The sequence below is a fragment of the Callithrix jacchus genome, chromosome 8, assembly GCF_049354715.1.
Source record: "Callithrix jacchus isolate 240 chromosome 8, calJac240_pri, whole genome shotgun sequence".
Lineage (NCBI taxonomy): Eukaryota > Metazoa > Chordata > Mammalia > Primates > Cebidae > Callithrix > Callithrix jacchus.
The window spans coordinates 107,662,916-107,687,206 of NC_133509.1; the positions used below are offsets into that span (position 1 = coordinate 107,662,916).

The window sequence follows — 24,291 nt, forward strand, 5'->3', positions numbered from 1 at the left end:
ACTGTCATGCTGGATTTCAAACTTGCATGAGGCCTGTGGCCTCTTTGTTTTGGCCAATTTCTCCCATTTGGAACTGGTATATTTACCCAATGCCTGTATCCCCACTGTATCTAGGAAGTAACTAACTTTCTTCTGATTTTACAGGTTCATAGGCAGAAGGAACTTGCCTTGTCTCAGATGAGACTTTGGACTGTGGACTTCTGAGTTAATGCTGAAATGAGTTAGGCTTTGGGAGACTGTTAGGAAGGCACGATTGGTTTTGAAATGTGAATATATGATATTTAGGAGGGGCCGAGGGTGGAATGATATGGTTTGGCTCTGTGTCCTCCATATTATAGGTCCCCTAATTCCCACATGTTATGGGAAGGACCCACTGGGAGATGACTGAATCACAGGGGCAGGTCTTTCCCCTGCTGTTCTCATGCTAGTGAATGGGTCTCATGAGATCTGATTGTTTTAAAAACAAGTTTCTCTGCACAAGCTCTCTCTTTGCCTGCTGCCATCCAGGGAGGTTGAGGCTTCAGTGGGCTATGATCATGCCACTGTAACTGGGGTAACAGAGTGAGACTCTGCCAAAAAAAAAGGGGGCGGGGAGAGACATGTAGCCCCCACTACCCTCACTATAATGCTTCAACACCCTGATGCAGCTATGCCTGAAGCCAGTGAACCCTGGAATTTACTGGTCCATGAGCCAACTTCCCTTCTTCTGCTTCAGATAGTTTGACTTGAGCTTCTAATGTTTATGACTAAAGGAATTCCAACTATATCTTGATGTATTTTAATAATTAATATATATTAGTTTTATAATCATAAAATAAAGTTTTTAAGAGAAGAGGCCTTGCTAAAGTTTCTTTAAGTTAGTATACCTATCAGCAATACGAGGAAGCAGCAAAAACATTGAACAGGGAAATCAAGCAACCTAGATTCTCTGCTGGATCCACACAAATTCCTGTGTGACTTTGAAAAAGTTTCTTAAACTGTCTAGACTCCAGTAAAATAAAGAATTGGAGTTACTGATATCTAAGGTATTGTACAGTGCTAAATGTCTTTGCTTCCATAAAAGAAGATCTAATTAGTCTGATATAAATTATTCTTAATCGACTTTTTATAGAAATGTTATGAATCAAGATCAATAATTTAAAACATGTCAAGTACTTGTAGTAAAACCCTTTAAATTAACAACTTACACATGAGACATCATCATATATATGCAAAATATTCTTTGCATCACTGGTTAAATTGGAAGATTTAGAAATAAAAATTGAGAACAGCCTGGTCGAACAAATTGTGGTATATTCATTATGTAATCACAAAAAGAAATAAAGAAACTTTATATTTTGCTATGGACAATATCTAAGACACATTTTTAACTGAAAATTGCAAAATCCAGAGTGGTTGTGCTACGTAAAAAGAAGAGGAAAAGTCAGATAGATTTAATTCCTGGTGCATGCATGGACTCTCTTGAAGGAATCTCAAAAAAACTGCTACCATTGATTACCTCTGGGGAGATTGGGTCTTATTTTTCATGATACAGTATATCCTTTTATCTTTTGAATGTCAAAATATGTAACTGCCAGGCACAGTAGCTCCCGCCTGTAATCTTAGCACTTTGGAAATCGAGGCAGGAGGATTATCTGAAGCCAGGAGTTTAAGACTAGCCTGGGAAGCATAGTGAGACCCTGGCTTCCCAGGGGAAGACAAAATTAGCCAGACACAGTGGCACGCACTTGTAGTTCCCACGTATTCATTGAGGCCAACATGGAAGAAGCACTTGAGCTCCAGAGTTGGAGGTTATAGTGAGCTGATTGCAACCACTGTACACCAGACTGGGCAACACAGCAAGATCCTATCCTCTAAAATAAATAAAAAATAAAATAAAAACACATGTAACTGTATTTGCTACTCAAAGTCAAATAAATTTTACAAGTTTTTAATTTGAAAATTACATATGGCTTTTTTGGTGTTTATGGTCATGCCGGGGTGACCTGTAATCTAGGTACCCATAAGCCTTTGAGACCAGCACCTCTCCCACTTCAACGTGCACTCTGCAGATGCACTCCAGGAGATTGTGATAAAATGCAGATTCTGAGGCAGCAGGTCTGGAGTGAGGCCCAAGCTTCTGCACATCTGACAAGCCCCAGGTGATGCTGCCACAGCAGGCCAGGACTGCACTTTGAATGTAGTTCTAGAGCCACACTGATCAATACAGTCACCACTAGCCATATGTGGCTACTGAGCACTTGAAATGTGGCTAGCCCAAAAAGAGATGTGGGGATGTGTGAAATACACATTGGAATTCAAAAATAGTACCAAAAAAAAAAAATCATAGATGATCTCACTCATAATTTTTATATCAATGACATGCTGAAATGATGTTTTTGATATGTTGGGTTAAATGGAAGATATTATTGAAAGTCATTTCCCTTGTTTTTTTTTTTAATGTAACTACTAGACAATGTAAGATGACATACATGACTTGCATTATATTTCTATTGCATTGCGCTGGTCTAGGAGACCCTGATCTCCTACCATCTGCAACAACGCAGGGGTTGGGACAACCTGGGTCATCACCCTGCAGTGTTTGCAAGGGTCTGTAAATTGACATAAGGACCCTGGAGAACTGGGATAGAGCATATTGAAGAATCTAGCCTCCACTCACCCCTAACAAATAAAACTTCTACTCAAGTGGAATGTGGATTGAAAGGAACAATCAAAGCAGTCGTAACAATGGAACTGTGAGTGAAAACATTCCAGCCACTGCAGGTAGGGCTTTTGCAGAGCAAAGTCAGCCTATAGGACCCGTGTTGAAAGGAATGAGTGAGGTACCATTGCCAGGTAGCCAGCCGTGGCAGACTGCAACGCTTTGGTGACAGTGGGAGAAAGCATATCAACTCTATTTGCGCCACAGAACAGCACCGTTCCTACCACTGTGAGTCACATCCCAGCCTGGCACCCTCAAAACCAGAGATGCCCTCAAAGCTGAGGACCTGGGGTAATCACTTGGCTTTGCTGCAACACAGACACAGGTCTGAAGACAGCCACGTAGTCAGAAGTGTAATATTAAATCAGCATAGGCCGGGCACAGTGGCTCACGCCTATAAGCCCAACACTTTGGGAGGCCAAGGCAGGAGGATCACTTGAGGCCAGGAGTTCGAGACCAGCATGGCCAACATGGTGAAACATTGTCTCTACTAAAAATACAAAAATTAGCTGGGAGTTGTGGCGCACATTTGTAATCTCAGTTATTCAGGAAGCTGAGGCAGGCGAATCATTTGAACCCGGGAGGCAGAGGTTGCAGTGAGCCAAGATCACACCACCACTCCAGCCTGGGCAACAAAGAGAGACTCCATCTCAAAATATATATATATTAGGTCAGTATAAAGATAAATCCACCAATTCTTCCTGTGTGGCCACAGAGCAATCTGTACCACTCGGGTGAATTTTAAACTCAAACTCTTCCAGTTCCATATCCAAGGTAAGTGTGATTTTTAGTGAATTGGCCCCTTTCTGTGTAAGATGCTCCAAAGCACATACAGAGTAAGGGGGTAGAAGGTCCGCTGTGTGCTCTCTTCTCCTTAGAAACATACAAACTGGGCCAAGAGTTCTCTACTTCAGGCCACAAGAAAGGTATCACATGACCCGAAAGAGCTGCACATCCTTCAGTCCTGTTGGGAAAGTCATCCTGGAACTGGCCCGACTCAGCTCCTGCTTCTTTCCTCCCCCCAGGTAGCAAAGGGAAGGCATGAGACACCCAGAGGGGAGGAAACCTCAGGTGGACATGTGGTCATGTTTCTACTCAGGAGCAGGCACAGAGGCGCACCCTTGAGCAGTATGGGCATGTTCCCTCTCCCAGAAAATTTAGCTTATGGACAAACGAGCAAACCAACCTTGTCCTGGGCCCCGCCCAGTCCTCCCACCTTTCCCATCTTGGACCCAGCCAAGCTCCAGAGGGCACTGACCAGGCTTTATCTCCAGCAGCCGCAGCTTTGGATCTTCAGGTGGGTGCAATCGTCTCTTCTTACGCCAGCAGCGGGCAGGGTATGTATACAGCTGGCCTGGGGCAAGGCCTGTGGACAAAGACAGTGTGAAGATTAAAGGCTCCAGGCTGGAAGGGGCCTTGGAAACTACCCTGACTAACCCTGTCATTCACAAGGAGAGGAAGCTGAAGCCCGGAGAGAAGTAACTGGTGAACGTCACAAAGCTGGTTGCTAGTGGGCTGAGTCTAGGTCATCTGACCCCAGGACCCTGGCTCTGTCGGCTTCACCATGGTATTCAGCAAGCCCATGCTAACAAGAGCCACTGCCTTCACCAAAACCAGTTCTGCTGCCCTGCCTGGAGAGACCACCACCTGGACCTGCAGACAAGAGGGACCTTTGCGGTGTCTCCATAGCACTGGATCTCTATCCACTGCCCCTCCATCCTGATCCAGGTTAAGCAGGTTCCCTTCAAAATGGAGCAGTAGTCAGTTGGCCTACCATATGGACAGCCTGGATTGAGAAGCATCACAAGAAGACAGAACCAAAAACACCAGATCTACTCAGGCATCTCCCACCCACTCCCAGCTGCTGGCAGCTCACTACAGACAAACGGAGCCTTGTGTAACCCCCATGAGGACATAAGCCCACTCTGGTGACCAGGCCGCATGACCCGCAGAGCCCACATACCTCTGTGTTCCCACCTGTGTGTGTGGGCCTTGCAAAAAGAAATAGGTAGGAGGCCAGGGGCTGGGCTTGCATGTTACACCATGTATGTGGCCTTTGACCCAGCAGCATACTGTCATCCCAAGCACCACGGGAAACCCTCCTGTTCACCAGACAACAATTCTGCGGCTCTGGTGGCAGCCACAGGCCTTGGAGGACCAGGGGCTTCTCCATGCTAGGCTGCACACTATTTCCAGGGAAGTGGGGTAGGGTGGAGGCTGAGGGGTAAAGAGGCGGGTGTTTGAGACTGGCTAGGTAATTTTCAGATCGGCTAGGTGATCTGCAGTCTAACGAGACTGTCTGATATCCCCCATAATAAACCAGCAAGTCAACCACCCTCTAACAGAGAGAAAAGCCTAATGAGGACAGGGAATTTTCCATCTTGTTCTTGTCAGAAACCCCAGAACCAGAACTGTGCCCGACAGAGAGCAGAATCAAACTAAATACTCATTGAATGAATGAATGAATACGTTGCAGCTTCCTTTTAAAGTCACAATTCTGTCTTCTGCAGGTAAATGTGGCACATGACAGCTGTTGGACACAGATGGCCTCCCGCAAAAGCGTCACTGCGCACACCTAGGACCATGGGTTCAGAAAACATCAGCACCTGATTCTTATCTGCTATCTTCCAGTTTAGGGCTCTTAAAAGTTAAGAAGGAAAACTGGTATCATTTTTCACCTTTGCAGAGAAAAATCTATGCAACTTTCACTGCTATACACTCCTTCATTCATTTTCATTTTTATCAGTCAACTCTACCCATTTATCAGGATGGGTCCTAAACAGAGTCAATTATCCCAGCATTAAAGGAACCAAAATATCCAGGTCTCTTTATGTTTAATCACACAGCTGCTCCCACAGGTTGCAAGATTGTGAGTAAGTTGGAGGTTCTGACCGCTCCGCACCTCTGGTTCTTAAAAACCAGAACTGACCTGGACTCAGAAATGTCAGAATCGAATGACCATTGGCCCTGCTGTTCCCAGCTCCAGGGACTTATCCACCCAGATCCAAACCATCCAAGAGGGACTCCAGAAGTGAGGGTTCAGGACTGAGGCCAGAGATCTCTACACCCCCTCTCCCACCATGACAGGTTCTGGGCCTTAGCTTTCCTCCGTGCCCCAGGGCTGCTTCATGTGCTTCCAACCTGTTCAAACGCAGATAAGTACAAGGGAGCTGGCCCCACCACACTCTCAAAAGGTCTACGAGGCAAGAGTTTAAAAGTGTCCACACATGTTCAGGTCCTACACCCTCCCTGAAACAGCAGTCACTGTGCTTGGTGGTCAGTGGTACCAGGGAAGCCCCAGGCCAATCTGCTCGTAGCTTTAGGTCCACTCTTCTGGGAGAGTTCATTTTAGCAACTAGTATGAATCTCTAGAAGAAGGGGCTGTTTTTGTTTCATTCTTTCTCTGCTGGATTGGAGAAGCTCAGCAGTGCAGAGGAAGAACACGTGAGTCCTGGGAAGCATCCTAACACCTTTCTGAGCCTGTCGCCTTACCTGTAAGATAGGGACATTAATAACATTAATGCCTAGCTCCTAGGGGCTGTCACAGGGATTCGCTTATATTCAAGAGAAAGTTCGCTATACCCATGAAGATGACAAATGTCAGTAGTTAATTATCACGAGTTAGCTGACTCTAGTCTTGGACTCCACGGTCACACAACACGGCCTGCCCCACCCACCATGCTGTCCCTCGGTTCTTTAGCCATGAGGGTGGAAACTAGCTTTTTCTTTGATTTCTTCTTTGAATCCACCTCATCACAACAAGGAAATGACCCCAAGAGCTTTCTTGGGGGTCCTTGGCCCCTTCCTTGCCCTCCTCACAAGGCTGACAGGCACCAGTGTTCCTTTATAGGAACACCACGTTCAGCCCTGGAGTTCCACTTACAGAGGGAAGAGCAGGGCCCCATGAGACTTATGTTGTTTATCTCATTAGAACAGGAGGCACATAACTCAAAGCGTGTGTGTGTGTGTGTTTCTGTGCATGTGCACGTGTGTGTGCATATGTGGCAGATGGGGGTGGGGGAAGGAGGATGGAGTCCCAGCTGCTATCAGGGAAATTAACCTTGAGGAGTGAGCCCAAGGCTGGGGAGGGGATATGAAGGAGGGGAAACAAGTGGCTGAAGACAAGAGGGGAAACCAATCCTCCCTGGTCACCAAGGCCACCGCGACCCCTCAGCTCACATACCCCACTGAGCAAACTACTTTTCTGTTACTAGCTGCAACTCCAGTTACAACAGTCGTGCTGCTGTGCAAGTACAAATGTGATGCACACACACACAATCAGAAACTCACACACCTGCTGGGAGAACCGGCTCCATGGAAACATTTGGCACCGAAAGGCTTGATGCCTCTATGGTCAGCAGGCTCCAGATGAAGAGCTGGTTATGCACATTGCACACATTCAGCAGGCGGATCCTGAGGGTTTGGGCATCTCTCACAGACAAAGCATAAGCTACTCAGAATTTAGAAGATGAAATAGGAGAGAAAAGAGAAGGAAAAGTGGCCAGGTACAGCGGTTTACATCTGTAGTCCCAGCACTTTCGGAAGCCAAGGCTAGCAGATCAAGACCAGCCTGACCAACATGGTGAAACCTCTTCTCTACCAAACATACAAAAATTAGCTGGTGTGGTGGTGCATGCCCATAATTCCAGCTACTCAGGAGGCTGAGGCAGGAGAATTGTTTGAACCCAGGAGATAGAGATTATAGGAGCCAAGGTCACCCCACTGCACTCCAGCCTGGGTGACAGAGTAAGACTCTGTCAAGAAAAGAAAAAAGAGGAAGGAAGAAAGGAAGGAAGGAAGGAAGGAAGGAAGGAAGGAAGGAAGGAAGGAAGGAAGGATATGGAATAGGGACAGCAATTGGCATGGGAAGAAAAGAACTGAAGTAGTTTCCTCTTTTCCCATCCGAAGCTGAACTGTGGCAGTTCAGGCCCCCCAGGGAAAGGCTCTTCCCACAGGATCTCAGAGAGGTGGGCCCGCAGCTGCCCCTGAAACTTCCCTGCAATTGAAAATGTATTACGTCATAGGACAGAGTGTCCCACTGTTAGCCAACTCTTACTGTGATAAAGAGATTCACCAGCCCGTATTTTGAATTAAAATCTATCTTCCTATAAGTTATACCAATTTGTCCACCTGCTGTTCTAACAGCAAACAGCTACATTCCAATCCTGCATCCCTTATATCCGCTTGGGTTTGAAGGGGAGCTAACCAAGAAGCCAAGGAACTAGAGAGGAACAAGAGTTGTAGGAAAGAGGTAGTGATGATACCTGCTCAGAACAAGGCAACAGGATCAAAGTCTCCGAATAGAAAATAACAATACGACAATTTAAATACAATTTTTTAAAATACAGTATAACATCTATTTACATAGCATTTACATTGTATTGGGTATTATAAGTAATCTAGAGATGATTTAAGGAATACGGGAGGATATGTGTAGGTTATATGCAAATAGTATGCCATTTTATATAAGGAACTTGATCACCCACAGATTTTAGTATCTTCTGGGATCCTAGAACCAATCCTTAGTGGATACTAAAGGATGACTGTTATGTATATTAACATACTATCATTTATTTAACGAATGGTGATACACACATACTTAGACAAATATATATGTGTGGTGTGTTTGCGTGGGTTTTTTAATGGGGGTATAAGCCAAAAACTAAAGAAAAACTTACCTAGAGAAAGAGAAAAAATAAAATAGTAGTAGCAAGAAGAAAAAGAGAAGGAAGAAGGGGAAATTGCCTATAGGAAGAAGAAACAGGGTGAAAGTGAAGACGCAGCTAGACGTTCTCTAATAGGCCGTGCTTTATAGACTTGACTCTAGAACCCTGCAAATACACAATTATAAAGTAAAATTAAGTTAAAATAAAAAGCATATATCTGTTTCTGACTAAGATGGAGTATAAAGACAGTTTTAGCTCCCACCTAAAACCAAAAGAGAGGGAGATAAAAAATCAAACAATGGTTTGGAGACGATGAACATCAGGCACTGAAGGGCAGTGATCCCTGGGACACTGAAAACAAGCAAGATAAGCCCTATGATTGTTCCAGCTTACAGCCTTCAGAGAGTCTCCAGATTGGAACACAAGGAGGAGGAATACAGGTAGAGTCCAGCAGATTCCCCATGTTTGAGTTGAAGAGAAAATGCCAAGAGTCTGAGGAGATCACAATGACTAGAACCCAAGATAACAGAACAGTAGACAAAAGAGAGATGCACAGAGAATGTGAACCTCCATGGAGGGTCCCCTTCAAGTATTCAGCTTAGAATTGAACCGTGTAAGTTTGTGAGGAAATTAGGCAGAACTGGGAAAAGAACTGCCCAAAAAGATTAGAGGTAACAGTGTCTGGTGTGCACAAGGGGCCAGAAATAGTCTGTTTCCACCAGCCAATATGGAAAACCACATGACTCATGGAGTACTGGGTAGAGCAGAGCAGAGCAGAGCAGAGCAAAGAGATCTTGCCTCACTAATAGGCAACACTTAGCCCTAGTCTAAGTACTGCTCTGGCTCCACCTAACAAATCTTAAAAGCAAGAAAAGAAAACATCAAACTGTTTCCAAATAACTTAAATATGTCCCAAAACTATGTTCAAGAACATTTATAGGAATAAAACATATCTACAGCATTCAGCAAGGTAAAATTCACAATGTGAGGCACCGAACCCAAAATTACAAGGCCTGTAAAGAAGCTGGAAAATATGACTTATAATGAAGAAAATAAAAATCAATCAAATGAAACCAATCTAGAACTGAAACTGATATTAGCATTAGTAGCAAGAACATTAAAACAGCTATTATTTGTATGCTATGTGTTCAAGTTTAGTAAAAATTTAGGAGATACCTATATTTTTAAGACTCAAATTTAACTTGTAGAAATGAAAACTACAATATGCAAGATGAAAAACATATTAGATGGAGTTAATGTCAAATTAGACATTGCAGAAGAAAAGACTGGTAAACTTGAAAATGCAGAAATAGAAACTATTCCAAAATGAAACCTACAGGAAAAAAGAAGAAAAGGAGAGAATGACATAAATGAGTGGTGGGGCAACTTCAGATCGTCTAATATATGTGTAATTGAGGAGAGGGAAGAAAAAATATTTGTAGAAAAAATGGCTGGAGGCCAGGTGCAGTGGTTCATGCCTTTAATCCCAACACTTGGGAGGATGGCTTAAGCCCAGGAGTTTGAGAGCAGGTGGGCAAAACAGTAAGATCCTGTCTCCACAAAAAGAGAGAGAGAGATAAAGGAAGAGAAAAAGGGAAGGAGGGAAGGAGGAAAGGAGGGAGGAAGGAAGGAAGGGAAGGAAAGAAGGAAGGGAGGGAGGGAGGGAGGGAGGGAGGGAGGGAGGGAGGGAGGGAGGGAGGGAGGGAGGGAGGGAGGGAGGGAGGATTTAAAAAAGAAATAAGGGCTGGAAATTTCTGAAGTTTGATGAAAACTATAAACCCATAGATTCAAGAACCTCAATAAAGCCAGGTACAAGAAACATGAAGAAAACTATAGCAAAGCATATCATAATCAAAACTGCTCAAAAGTAGTGATAAAGAAAAAGTATTAAAAGCAACCAGAGAAAGGAGATATGTTACATTACAGAAACATCCTTATCTTTGCAATGCAAGCAAGAAAAGAGTGGTTCAACGTCCCTACAATACAGCAAGGAAAAAAAAACTTGACAAACTAGAATTCTATGCCCAGCTAAAATATCCTTCAAGAACTAAGGCTAGGCCAGGCGCAGTGGCTCACGCTTGTAATCCCAGCACTTTGGGAGGCCAAGGTGGGTGGATCACGAGGTCAAGAGATCGAGACCATCCTGGTCAACATGGTGAAACCCCGTCTCCACTAAAAATAAAAAAATTAGCTGGGCATGGTGGTGCACACCTGTAATCCCAGCTACTCAGGAGGCTGAGGCAGGAGAATTGCCTGAACCTAGGAGGTGGAGGTTGCGGTGAGCCGAGATCACGCCATTGCACTCCAGCCTGGGTAAAAAGAGCGAAACTCCGTCTCAAAAAAAAAAAAAAAAGAACTAAGGCTAACTAAAGATAGTTTCAGATATACAAAAGCTGAAAGAATTCATCATCAACAGGCCCATACTCTAACAAATGTTAAAAATAAATCCTTTAGGCAGAAGGAAAGTGATACCAGATCTAAATTTAGATCTACCCAAAGGAATGAAGAGCATCATAAATGGTTTAGTATATTAATAATTATATAAGATATTTTTCTTATTATTTTAAACTCATTAGAAGATGATTAACTACTTTTAAAAACATCATGATGATGTAGTATGTGGTTTATACCACATGTTAAAATAAAATGTATAACAACAATTGCTCAAAGATCAGTAGGGGAAAAAATATTTAAAAAATAGAAGTATACTTATAGTAATATCCTATTGCTGTTGTAACAAATTACCCCAAACTTAGAGCCTCAAACCACCACAAATTTGTTATCTTACAATTCCAGAGGTCAGAAGTCCAAAATCAGGCTCAGTGGGCTAAAACCAAGGTGTCACCAGATTTGCATTCCTTCCAGAGACTCTAGGAAACAACCTGTTAGCTGGCCTTTTCTATAATAGCTTCTAGAGGCCACCTACATTCTTCGGTGCATGGCCTTTTCCTCTATTATGTCATTTTGACTTCTGCTTTCATCATCACATCTACTCTGACTCTGACCTCCTGCCTTCCTTTTATAAGAACCTCTTTGATTACATTGGGCCCACCTGGATAATCCAAGATTATCGCACCATCTCAAAATCCTTAATCATGTCTTCGAAGTCCCTTTTGCCATGTAAGGTAACATATGCACAGATTTCAATAATTAGAATGTGGATGCCTGGGGTCAGTGAGGGGCCTTATTCTGTTTATCATAGTACCATTATAGAATTCTTATACTATCCATGAAGCTGAATAATATCACTTGAAGGTTAACTATAATTAAAGATGTACACTATAAATACCAAACAATCACTAAAATAACAAAACAAGTGTTGTAGTTAATAAACCAACAAAAAAGAGAGAAAACATAATTACACTAAATGTAAGTTGTCTAAATGCCCTTAATTCAAAAACAGATTGTCAGATTAAATTTAAAAAGCATAACACAACTTTATGCTGCCTATTAAAAAACTACTTTTAATATAAAAATGCAAATAGGCAAGAAGTAAAAGAATAGAAAAAGATATTTCATGTTAATATTAACCAAAAGAGAACTGGACTGGCCATATTAGAATTAGACAAAGGAAATTTCAGAGAAAATAATATTAATATAAATTAAGAGGATTATTTTATAATGAAAAAGGAATCAATTTATTAAGAGGACGTAACAATACTAAATGTTTATGTACCTAATAACAAAGCTTCAATACACATCAAACAAAAAGTAATAGAATTGTAAGGAGAAATAAGCAAATCCACAATTATAGTCATAAGTTTCAATATCCCACCTCTCAGTAATTCATAGAATAAACAGAAAATCAGTATGGATGTCAAAGATTTAAACAACACTATTAACCCATTTGACCTAATTGATATTTATGGAACATTCCAACCAACAAGAGCAAAACACAATTCTTTTCCTGAGCAAACGGAATATTTACCAAGGTAGACCATATCTGGGGACATAAAACAAGTAGCAATCAATTTAAATGGATTCAAACCATAAAAATTACTCTCTAACCATTCATAATTAAAGTGGAAATAAATAATGGACACATCTTTGGAAATGTCCCAAGTGTTTGGAAACTAAACAATACAGTTCTAAATAATACGGGAGTAAAAGAAGAATCCAACAAGGAAAATATTTTAAACTGAGTTAAAATTAAAACTCAGTATCAAAACTTTTTAAATGAGGCTAACAGTGTTTACAGGGAAATTATATTAGAAAATGCTATAGTAGAAAAGAAGAAATAGCTCAGATCGGTGACCTGTTTATACCTTAAGAAATAGATACACTTACAATGTACCCACAAAAATTTAAAAATTAAAAGAAATAGGAAACAGAAGAGCAAGTTAAATTCAAAGTAAATAGAAGGAAATATAAAGATCAGAGCAGAAAAACAATTGAGAAAATCAATTCTACCAAAAGCTATTTATTTGAAAAGATCAATAAAGTTGATAAACCTCTAGTCAGAATGATGAGGTAAAAAAGAACATTCAGATTACCAAAATAATAAGTGAAATAATATGCCACCACAGATTCTACATATATATATATGTATTTGTGTGTGTGTATGTGTTTACTACATATATTAAAAGAAAATAATGCAGCAATATTATGAACAACTTTGTGCAACCAATAAACAAAAACACATACTACCAAAGCTTACTCAAGATGAAATAAATAACCTAAATAGCCCTATAGCTATAAAATAAGTTAAATTTATAGTTAAAAACATTACCACAAGGTAATTGCCAGATCCAAATGAATTTACTGGTAAATGCTATAAAATATTTATGGAAGAAATAATACCAATTCTATATAAAGTTTCAGAAAACTAAAAAGGAAGAAATACTTCCCAACTCATTATATGAGGCCAGCATCACCCTGACACCAAAACCAGACAGATATTACAAGAAAACTATAGACCAATATCTCTCATAAACATAGATGCAAAAATTCTAATAAAACTTGAGCAACATGAATCTAACACTACATTAAAAGGATAAGATAGCACAACAAAGTGGGGTTTATCCTAGGAATGTAATGGTTTAACATTCAAAAATCAATCAATGTAACTCATTATCTTAACAAACCACAAAAGAAAAACCATATGATCATCTCAATAGATGCAGAAAATCAGATGACAAAATCAAATATCCATTTGTGATTTTTAAAAATCTCTCAAACTAGAAATAGAAGGGAGCATCCTCAATCTGATAAAGAATATCTGCAAAAAAATCTACAGCCAATGTCATACTTAATAACAAAAAAAACATAAATGCTTTCTCCTTAAGATCAGAAACAACAAAAGGATGTTCAATCTCACCACTTTAACCTAATATTATATTGGAGAGTCTAGCCAGTACAAGACACAAATAAAATAAATAAAAGTTATCCATATTAAAAGAAAGAAGTAAGTTTTCTTTACTATTCAGATTATCTATTACTGAACTAACAGGTAATCAACTATACAGAAAATTCTACAGAATCTATAGAAAGCTATTAGAACTAATCAGTTTATCAAGGTTGCAGGATACAGGAAGAATATATGAAATCAATTGTATTTCTGTGTATCAGCAAACATCAGAAATTAAAATTTACAAAAATGTATTTATAATAGTATCAAAAATATTAAGTACTTAGAGATAAATCTGACAATATGTGAAAGATCTATATACTAAAAATTAAAAATCATTGATGAGAAAAATTAAAGAAGATATTAATAAATTGAGAGCTATGCTATATCCACACACTGCAAAACTCAACACTGAAAACTGTTAATTTTCTTTGAATGGATCTACAGATGCAACACAATCCCAAACAAAATCCTAGCCAGTTTTTTTTGTAGAAATTGAAGACTGATTATAAAATCCATATAAAAGAGCAAATGACCTAGAATAATCAAAATAACAAAGAAAAACTCACGCCTGTAATCCCAGCACTTTGGGAGTCCAAGGCGGGTGGATCACAAGGTCAAGAGATCGAGACCATCCTGGTCAACATGGTGAAACCCCGTCTCTACTAAAAATACAAAAAGTTAGCTGGGCACGGTGGTGCATACCTGTAATCCCAGCTACTCAGGAGGCTGAGGCAGGAGCATTGCCTGAACCCAGGAGGCGGAGGTTGCGGTGAGCCGAGGTCACGCCATTGCACTCCAGCCTGGGTAACAAGAGCGAAACTCTGCCTCAAAAAAAAAAAAAACAAGAACAAATTTAGAGGGCTAACACCACCTGATTCAAGCATTATAAAACTATAATAATCAAGATGGTGTGGTAAGAGTGTAAAGACAGAAAAATAGGTCAATAAAACAGAATTGAGAGTCCAAAAATAGACACACATATGTGCGGACATCTAATTTTTTGACAAGGCAATTAAGTGGAGAAAGGCTACTCTTTTCAACAAACTATGTTGAAACAATTGAAAGCCATCTGCAAGAAAATTAACTAATCCATACTTTGTACCATATACAAAATTAACCCAAATGAATCATGGACGTAAATGCAAAACCTAAAATTATAAAATTTTAGGAAAAAAAAAAGAAAGCTCTGACCCCGCATTAGGTAGTAATTTCTTAGATATAACATCAAAAGCACAATTCATAAAGAATAAATTGATAAATTGGATTTCACCAAAATTGAAAACTTCTGCTCTTTGAATGAGACTGCTAAGTTAATAAAAATACAAACCACAGACTGGAAAAAATATTTGCAAAGCATATGTTTGATAAAATTCCTGTATCTAGAACATATAAAGAACAATCAAAATTCAATAATAAGCAAATAGCTCAGTTTCAAAATGGATGAAAGATTTGAACTTTATCAAAGAACATACATGGATGATGTCATATTGTGATATAATTAGACATACACATTTTGGTCTTAATCTCCACTTCCTGGCATACAGTTTCTAAAACCCCCGGAATTTCCCAAGTGCGGTGTCTTTTTAAAAGCTAATGGATGACCCTGCTGGATAGCCTCAGGATAGGGGATTATTAACAGGGGAACCAACCACGAGATTAGCTGCTGTAACTTTTAGCCCCAGCTCTAACCTCCCACCTCTGATCTCTAGGAAGAAAAGCAGCACTAGTGGTTGAGCTAATCACTTATAGCCAATGATTTAATCAACTCTTCCTATATAATGAAGCTTCTATGAAAATCCAAATTGACTGGATTCAGAGAGCTCTGGGTTGGTGAACATTGGGAGGGTGGCTCACTTGGAAAAGGCATGGAAGCTTCATGCCCCTTTTCCCCATACCTTGCCCTGTGCACCTCTTCCATTTGGCTGTTTCAGATACATGTCCTTTGTAATAAACTGGCAGTCTAGTATGTAAATGGTTTTCCTGAGTTCTAGCAAATGATGGCCAGTCATGGAAACCTCCATTTATAGCCCATCAGTCAGAAGCACAGCTGACAACCTGGACTTGAAACTGGCATATGAAATTAGGGCATCCACACATCTGGTCACAGAAATACTGAGTAAACGCATAGAAAAGAGCCGGGCGTGGTGGCTCACGCCTGTAATCCCAGCACTTTGGGAGGCCAAGGTGGGCGGATCACCTGAGGTCAGGAGTTCGAGACTAGCCTGACCAACATGGAGAAACCCCATCTCTACTAAAAATACAAAATTAGCTGGACATGGTGGCAAATGTCTGTAATCCCAGCTACGTTGGGGGCTAAGGCAGAATCGCTTGAATCTGGGAGGTGGAGTTTGTGTGAGCAAAGATTGTGCCATTACACTCCAGCCTGGGCGACAAGAGTGAAACTCCGGCTCAAAAAAAAAAGTACAGAGAAGAAAAGTTTGTTTTCCCTTACAGATGGCAAATAAGCACAGATAAAAATGCTCAAAATCATTATTAACTAGAGGAATGCAAGTTAAAACTGCAGTGAAATACTACTATATATCTATTAGAATGGCTAAAAATATTTCAAACGGACCACACCAAGTGTTGGCAAGGATATGAAGGAAGTGGAACTCTCACATATTGCTGGAGTAAACGTAAAATGGTAAAACCACTTTGGAAAACAGCATGGCAGTTTCTTTAACGTTAATCATCTGTCTCTCTTATGATCTAGGTGTTCTACTCCTATGTAGTTAACCTAGCTAGGAGAAAGGAAAGCATATGTCCATTCAAAGACTTGTACACAAATGTTCATAGCAGTTGTATTCGTAATAGTCAGACAATAAACAATTCAATTGTCCATCAACAGGTGAATGAATAAATTAACTGTGATACAGCCATGCAATGGACTACTACTCAGCATAAAAAGGAATTACTGATATAGTATTAATTAGTAATTATGCTAAGCGAAAGAAGCCAGACATGCCCTTGCCCCTAAAAAAGGGAGTACATGGTATGTGGTTCCAGTATAGAAAGCAAACCAGTGACTTCCTCTGGGGAGGGAGCGAAGAAGGGTGGAGACAAAGGGAAGCACAGGAAGGATGGATTACTAGACACATAAGAAACCTTTGCAAGTCATGGATATGTTCATTATCTTGATCGTGGTAATGGTTCCACAGGTGAATACATGTCAAAACTTATCAAACTGTGCACATGAAGTATGTGAAATTTATTGTATGTAATTATTCTTCAATAAAGCTGTTAAACTTTTTTAATGACAAGGCTATTTCTGGGATTTCTGCTTCTGGAAAGATGAAATAGATACACATTTTTATGTTCCTCCAACTAAGTACAACTAAATATCCTGGACATTATTCATAGAAGAGACATAAGAAATAACTGAAAGGTGAAGGGAACCAGTCAGACTAGCTAGGGACTTTGGGATCTCAGAAACAACATGGTGGGTGGTAAGCTCCTGGGTATTCTTTTTTCTATCTACCTATCCACTCACCTATCTAACTATCTAGCTAGCTAGCTATTTATCAAGACATCTCACTCTGTCACCTGGACTGGAGTGCAATGGTGCAATCCTGGCTCACTGCAGCCTCAAACTCCTAGACTCAAGTGATCCTCCCACCTCAGCCTCCCAAGTAGCTGGGACTACAAGCATGCACCACCCTACGTGGCTAATTTTTAAAATTTTTATAGAGACAAGGTCTCACTATGTTGCTCAAGCTGGTTTTGAAATCCTAGGCTCAAGCAGTCCTCCTCCTTTGGCCTCCCAAAGTGCTGGGATTACAGGCATGAGCCACCGTGCCCAGCCCAATCTTGGGTATCCTTTATACCTCATATATCCTGGACTGGATTCTGGAAAAGCTGACAACCCAGAAACGCCAACAAATAAAGACCAAAAAAAGCCTTCAGAAAATCCTGCTCTCTCTAGCCAGAGACCCAGTAAAGGAGCAGCCTAGCAAGACAAGCAGGCATCCCAATAGCTTTGCTGGGGTAGTGTCAGAGAAGGCTAAGGGAAGAGCAGGTGCCTTGTGGTATCAGTAGAGACTCTCCTCCTCCCAAGTAGGATAATATCAGCAGAGGCCTAGTGAGGAGCCTAAACTCCCACCTCCACCCAGCAACAGCAAGGTGTTCCTCTCCTATTAAAGAGGATGTCGTACTAGGATGTCAACAGAAGCCAAGTAGAGACGCTGAATTTCCACACCCATCTGACAGTAATGAGAGGAGCCTCGCCTCCCCTACTAGCACAGCTTGAAGATTATAGCTAATACAGAAGATTTAAATAATAACTAGAGTCTCATAACATAATGGCCAAAATGACCAAGTTTCAGTCAAAGCCACCCATCATATGAAGAACCAGGAAAATCTCAAATGAGAAAAGACATAGATATCAACAAAAAGTAACAAAAAATGTTAAAATTTTAGATCGGGCAAGGATCTTAAAGCACCATCATTAAACGTGTTTCAACGGGCAATTACAAACATATAAGACACATTTAGCAAAGAAATAGAAAATATGAAGAACCAAATAGAATTTGAAAACTGAAAAAATGTATAACAAAAAATAAAAATGCTCTCAACGAATTGGCTGAACAGCAGAAGGAAGAGGACAGAATAAAAGAAGCCGTGAACTTCAAGAGAAAACTATAGAAATCACCCAAGCTGAACCACAGAGAGAAGAATTTTGAAAATAAACACAGCCTCAGGGACTTATGGGACTGTAACAAAAGAGCTAACATTTGTGTTGTTGAAGTCCCAGGAGGAGAGGGGAAAGAGTGTGGAACTGAAGATGTATTCAAAGAAATAAAGGCTGAAAATTTCCCAAATTTGGCCAAAAATAAATATAAATAAACCTACAGGTTCAAGAAGCTGAGTAAACTCAAACAGAATAAACCCAAAGAAATGTATACAAAAACACATCAAAATCACATTTCTGAAACTAAAAACAAAGAAGAAAAAACTTGAAAACAATGAGAGAAAAATGACACCTTACTTATAAGAGACAAAAAAATATTTAAATAACAGCAGATCTCTTATCACTACCCATCAGAAAGAAGTAACAAAACCTTTTTCAACTGCCAAAATAAAAGGACTATCAACTCAGAATTTTATGTCCAGCAAAAATATCCTCCAGGAATGAAGGCAAAATCAAGACATTCTCCAATGAAGGAAAACTACGAAGTTGTTAGCATCAGATTTACTCTAAAAGAATGGTGAAAGAAAGTACTACCCCAGAAAGGAAATGCTAAAGGAAGGAATCTTGGAATGTCACGAAGAAAGAAAAACAATGAAGGAGTAAAAATATGAGTAAATACAATAAACGCTTCTCTTATAGTTTGTAAATTATGCTTGATGGTTAAAGCAAAAATTATAACACTAGTATGCTTTTCAGTGTATGTAGAGGAAATGTTTAAACAACTATATTTTAAATGGGGGAGGGTAAAGGATTTAAATAATGACAGTGTTGGGTGGTAATAGTTTTGTATCTTGATTGTAGAGGTGGTTACACAAATCTACACATGTGATAAAATGACATAGAGCTACGTATATACATTTTGCCAATGTTAATTTTCAGGTTTTGATATTGTAAGATCTATTTATCTTGGAGGAAGTTGGGTGAAGCAGACAAGGGACCTGTCTATATTATATTTGCAACTTCAAATAATTGCAAATATAGTCACAATTGCAATTATTAATTATTTCAAGATGAAAAGTTGATTTAATAAAGAAGAAATTATAGGAACCCCCCTCCCCACTCAAAAATCAAATCCTGATAAGTGAAAGAAAATTGAAACAAATAAATCCAACTGTGTATTGAGTTACTGACACAACCACATAGAGGAATTATTTCAAGTCACCTTAAAGCAGAGTAATTTGACCGCACATGTTTAATGGAATATATCCTAAGGACAAAAAAGAATTGCAAAAAAAGAAAATATCTTAGTAACGTCTCAGTAATCTTGTTAATACTTATATTGTTATTCTGATACTGTGTGTGTGAGTGTGTGTGTATGCAAATAAGTGTGTATGCAAATAAAGCACATAAGTAATTATGTCAGTAACATTTCTAGGATTTTTTTGGTGTAGGAGAAAGGAGATACAGAATTAAGATAGCAAAGTAAAAACTGTTTAAAACTGAATTGAATGGAATGTATCAACATAATTTTATAGTGTATTTTCTCTTAAAAAGACAAAGAAAAGCTGGGCACGGTGGCTCACACCTGTATTCCCAGCACTTTGGGAGGCTGAGGCAGATGGATCACCTTAGGTTGGGAGTTGGAGACCAGCCTGACCAACATGGAGAAACCCCATCTCTACTAAAAATACAAAAATTAGCCTGGCATGGTGGTGCATGCCTGTAATCTCAGCTACTCGGGAGGCTGAGGCAGGAGAATCACTTTAACCTGGGAGGCAGAGGTTGCAGTGAGCCAAGATCACGCCATTGCATTCCAGCCTGGTCAGCAAAAGGGAAACTCCGTCTCCAAAATAAATAAATAAATAAAAGAAAAAAAAATCCTATTTCTTAGTTCTAGTCACCAATAAGGCCTAGAAACAATGACCAAGCCAGTAGCAATGACCACCACCAGACTGTGGTCTCTGAGTAACATTTCCTACAGAAAGAAGCCAGAATTTCTTCAAGAAATAGCTGATTTCAGGCCTGGAGAGCCAGAAGTGTACAAGATGAGCCTGATATATTTTATCCTAATAGTAGGGTGGCAAAAAGGCTATCAGAAACTACTGGGGTTGTTTCAAATCACCAGCACTGGCCAGAATCCTGAAGGACCAAAGATGAGGCAAGGTACGCATCCTAAGAGTAATAGCTACACTGGATTAAAATACATCAAATATGTTTACATCTGTGAGTTTCTGGTGGTATTCAAAAAAATAATTACTATTACATTGATCATCTTTGGAGAATGCTAGAGAACCAACTCATTATTTTGAAAACTGGTAAACAGAGGGGAAAAAAGTCATTTATCCTGCCTTTCATATGTGAACTGTATCTCGCAATAACTAAAACTTTAATGAGGGAATGTTTTTCTTTATAGAAGTTGCAGAGCTAACAAATGAAGATATAATGATAGTCCTGGATTGGATATTAACTTTTTGCAACACTTAATGGGATAAAAAATCTAGGCAATTATCATGAAGGGCTAACATCAGTAAAAGGTAACCAGACTGTATGAGCCTCCTGATGAAAGTACACACTACCACTTAGGAGTTGTTCTTGCCCAAAAAAAAAAAAAAACCTTGAACCTGAGTAAGTCTCCAGACCTAACTACCAATTCATAGGAATAACACTGTGGGGATGCAACCACCAAATCCTTCTGGGAAACCCCACAGGGTAAGCAACCCAGCATCTTCAACAGGTAACACGCAAGAAGGAAAGAGAGAGTCACAGGCAGAGACAGAGAGAAACCCAGAGATGTTAAAAGACACATCAGTCACTTGCAATGTAGGGCTTCCATTTGGATCCTGATTTAAACTACAGGGGGAAACATGAATGTTGACCAAATATTTGATGATATCAAAGTCTTATTGCTAATTCTTTGAGCTGTGATAGTGATTGTGGGTTGATTTGTTTGTTTAAGTTCTTTACCATTTAGAGATACACAACAAAATATTTACGGATAAAATCATGTGCTTTCGTGGATTTGCTTCCAAATAATCTGAGGTCAGGGAGGAAAGTGAGAAGTGCGTATAAATGAAACACGATTGACCTTGAGTTGATCACTGTTGAAGCAGGGTTACATGGAAATTTGTTTGACTGTTGTCTTCAGTTTCATATAAATGTGAAATTTTTCCAAATAAAACGTTTTAAAAAATAGAGTCAGACAGAGCCAAAAAGTCACATTCCTGTAGCCATCTCCCTAATAAGAAGGTCTTTATTCTGTTCTTTGGGGCCTAGAAGACTAGTGTCCTGTAGTCGTAGTAATAACAGTAATAATAATAATAGCCAGCAATTTGGAAGCTCATACTTAGCATGTGCTAAACTCATGTTATGAGTTTTTATCAAACTTCCCATTTATTTCAGACAAAATCTTATGTGGTAAGTACTATTATTCACATTTTACAGATGAAGAACCTGAGGGACAGAAATTTGATGACAAAGCTAGGCCTCACACTCAGATCTAACAGCAGATTTCCAGCTTGTAACCAACACCCAAAGGTAAAAGATGAAGATTGCTGTCATGTCCTCGGTCTGGCCTTCTTTGGGATAAACACCTTTAGCTCTTTCACTTCCCACCCTACCCCACCCCTGCCACATGGCTTCAATGACTCACACGCATTCCTTGGAACACCTGCCATGAGTATAAAAGTAGCTGAGTTTCTTTAAGGTATCTCAGAGGCCCATGTGCAGCTTGCCCCGCCCCGATCCCACCCAGGCTGCCTGGATTCCCAGACAAGCTCTGGTCTTCCTCCCTCCAGAGCAGGAGTGGCATAGCTCACCTGGGCCTCGGTGCCTCTTCTCCATCCAGATGTAGCAGTTGTTCTGGGCCACCCCAGTCTGTGAGTCCAGGAAGGGAAGGCGCACGCTGCGCTCTGCACACAGCCGGGAGTTGTAACTCCGGCAGTGCTCAATGGCTTCCTTGTAGAACTGGTCCCCGAGCCTGCCAGAGTCAGAGAGTGAAGGAGTGAGGCCAGGGAAAACTGAAACACACCCAGAGGGAAACTGATGTCAAACACCCACCTCCCTGGGAAGACTGAAGATCTCCCAGTTATGAAGACCAAGGCAATGAGCACCAAGAGCCTTGTGAACGAGCAGAATGCAACTCAGTGTCAGGTCTTGACCAGGTTTTATTTTCTATCCCAAATCCGCCAAGCAACTTGGAAACTCCTTTAATAAAGAGCATGGGCTTTCAAGAATGAATCACCAGTAAGAGAGAACGGTCCATGTTCTCAAAGGCATAGGTCCCACTCCAGAGGGGAGGTAGCTCGGGAACAACCTTATGTACAGAATCTAGAGGGCATCGTGCTTCTAGAACCTCCTCACTCCTACTGGCTACGTTTTGTTCTCAGAAGTCACCAGCTAAGGCACTCTAGGTGAACCCAAACCACCAGCAAAGATACCCAGTTTTCCATTACAACGGAAGAGAAACACTCCATATAAACAAAAACTAGAAGGACAGAGGAAACATTCTATAAAAGTAGGGCTATTGCAGGAGGAAGGAGGCATAGAGGAACAGGCACCAATCTTTTAAAACTGTATTACTTAAAGAAAAATAATTTTCTGAGAAAAAACTAACGGAATTCAACAATTTCGAATTCAAAATAATTCAACTCACGGAGTTTAAAACACAAATAGAAAGACCTTTCTGGTTTGCTGGACTGAGAATCTGGTTAAGCACAGTAAATTTTACATTCCTGACTCTGGTTTTTGGACACGTGGTGATGGTACTGATTTTAAGGTAGTGTCCTTTTCAAAGACCAAAAATAGAGCACGATATAATTGATCAAATGCAAAGCACTAAAATAATCAATGAGATCAAATGCCTAACAAATAAAATATAGGCACAGACTAATAAATGCCTCAAGGAAATACACATAACATAACCTATGCCAGGTAAATTTAAGCCTCTTCCTGGGGTCGGGCGGCAGGGGCACAAAGGAGTGCACGGTGGGAAGAATAAGTAGAAAGGGAAGGAACCACAGAGGTCATAGGGCAAAAGGGAGAATCAAGGGTTTATTCTGAAGCAATATTGTGATGTCTTTCTGTTTTCATTCTATGTAGATTTCAAATTGGATTATAACAGCTTAAAATGAGAGGGAAAGTCTCTAAAAATAACATTTCTTAACCCAAGTATTTGGAAGAATTTTTAAAAAGCAAAATTGGGATTTTGTTTCAATGTCTTAATTGTGGTAAAATACACATAACATGAAGTTTCCCATGAAGCACATGCAGACAACAGTGCTTCCAACCACCACTACATCCACTTCCAGAATTCTTTCATTTTGCAAAACTGAAACTCTACCCGTTAGACGACAACTCCCCATTCCTACTCTGCTCCCATCTCTGGCAACTACTATTCTGCTTTCTATTTTTTTTTTTCTTTTCTCTTTTTTTGAGACAGAGTTTTGCTCTTGTTACCCAAACTAAAGTATAATGGCACGATCTTGGCTGACTGCAACCTCCACCTCCCACATTCAAGTGATTCTCCTGCCTCAGCCTCCCAAGTAGCTGAGATTACAGGCAGGTGCCACCATGCTCGGTTAATTTTTTTTGTTGTTGTTGTTTAGTAGAGACAGGGTTTCTCCATGTTGGTCAGGCTGGTCTCGAACTCCCGACCTCAGGTAATCTGCCCATCTTGGCCTCCCAAAGTGCTGGGATTACAGACATGAGCCACTGCACCTGACCACTACTTTCTATCTCTATGATTTTGACTACTCCAAGTACTTTATAAAAGTAGAGTCATATCATAAAAGTGGAGTCATACAGTATTTGTCCTTTTGTGACTGGTTTATATGACTTAGCATAATATCCTCAAGGTTAACCTATGTTATAGCGTATGTCAGAATTTCCTTCTTTTTTAAGTCAGAATAATATTCTGTTGTATGCACATACCACATTTTGCTTATCCACT

General features: G+C 40.2%; 1 protein-coding gene across 12 annotated transcripts in view; it reads right to left on the minus strand.

Annotated features, from left to right (window-relative positions):
• DPF3 (double PHD fingers 3) overlaps positions 1 to 24,291 on the minus strand; it is a 289,593-nt gene that overhangs the window by 143,835 nt on the left and 121,467 nt on the right. For all 12 annotated transcript variants that reach the window (XR_013521362.1, XR_013521359.1, XR_013521358.1 and 9 more), the window contains 2 exons: positions 22,160 to 22,320; positions 3,960 to 4,067 (listed from right to left, as the gene is read on the minus strand). Coding sequence is in view for 3 of the 12 variants with exons in the window: in XM_002754072.6 (XP_002754118.1) it covers positions 3,960 to 4,067; positions 22,160 to 22,320 (269 nt within the window). In the remaining 9 variants the exon portion in view is untranslated. The remainder of the gene's footprint in view (positions 1 to 3,959; positions 4,068 to 22,159; positions 22,321 to 24,291) is intronic.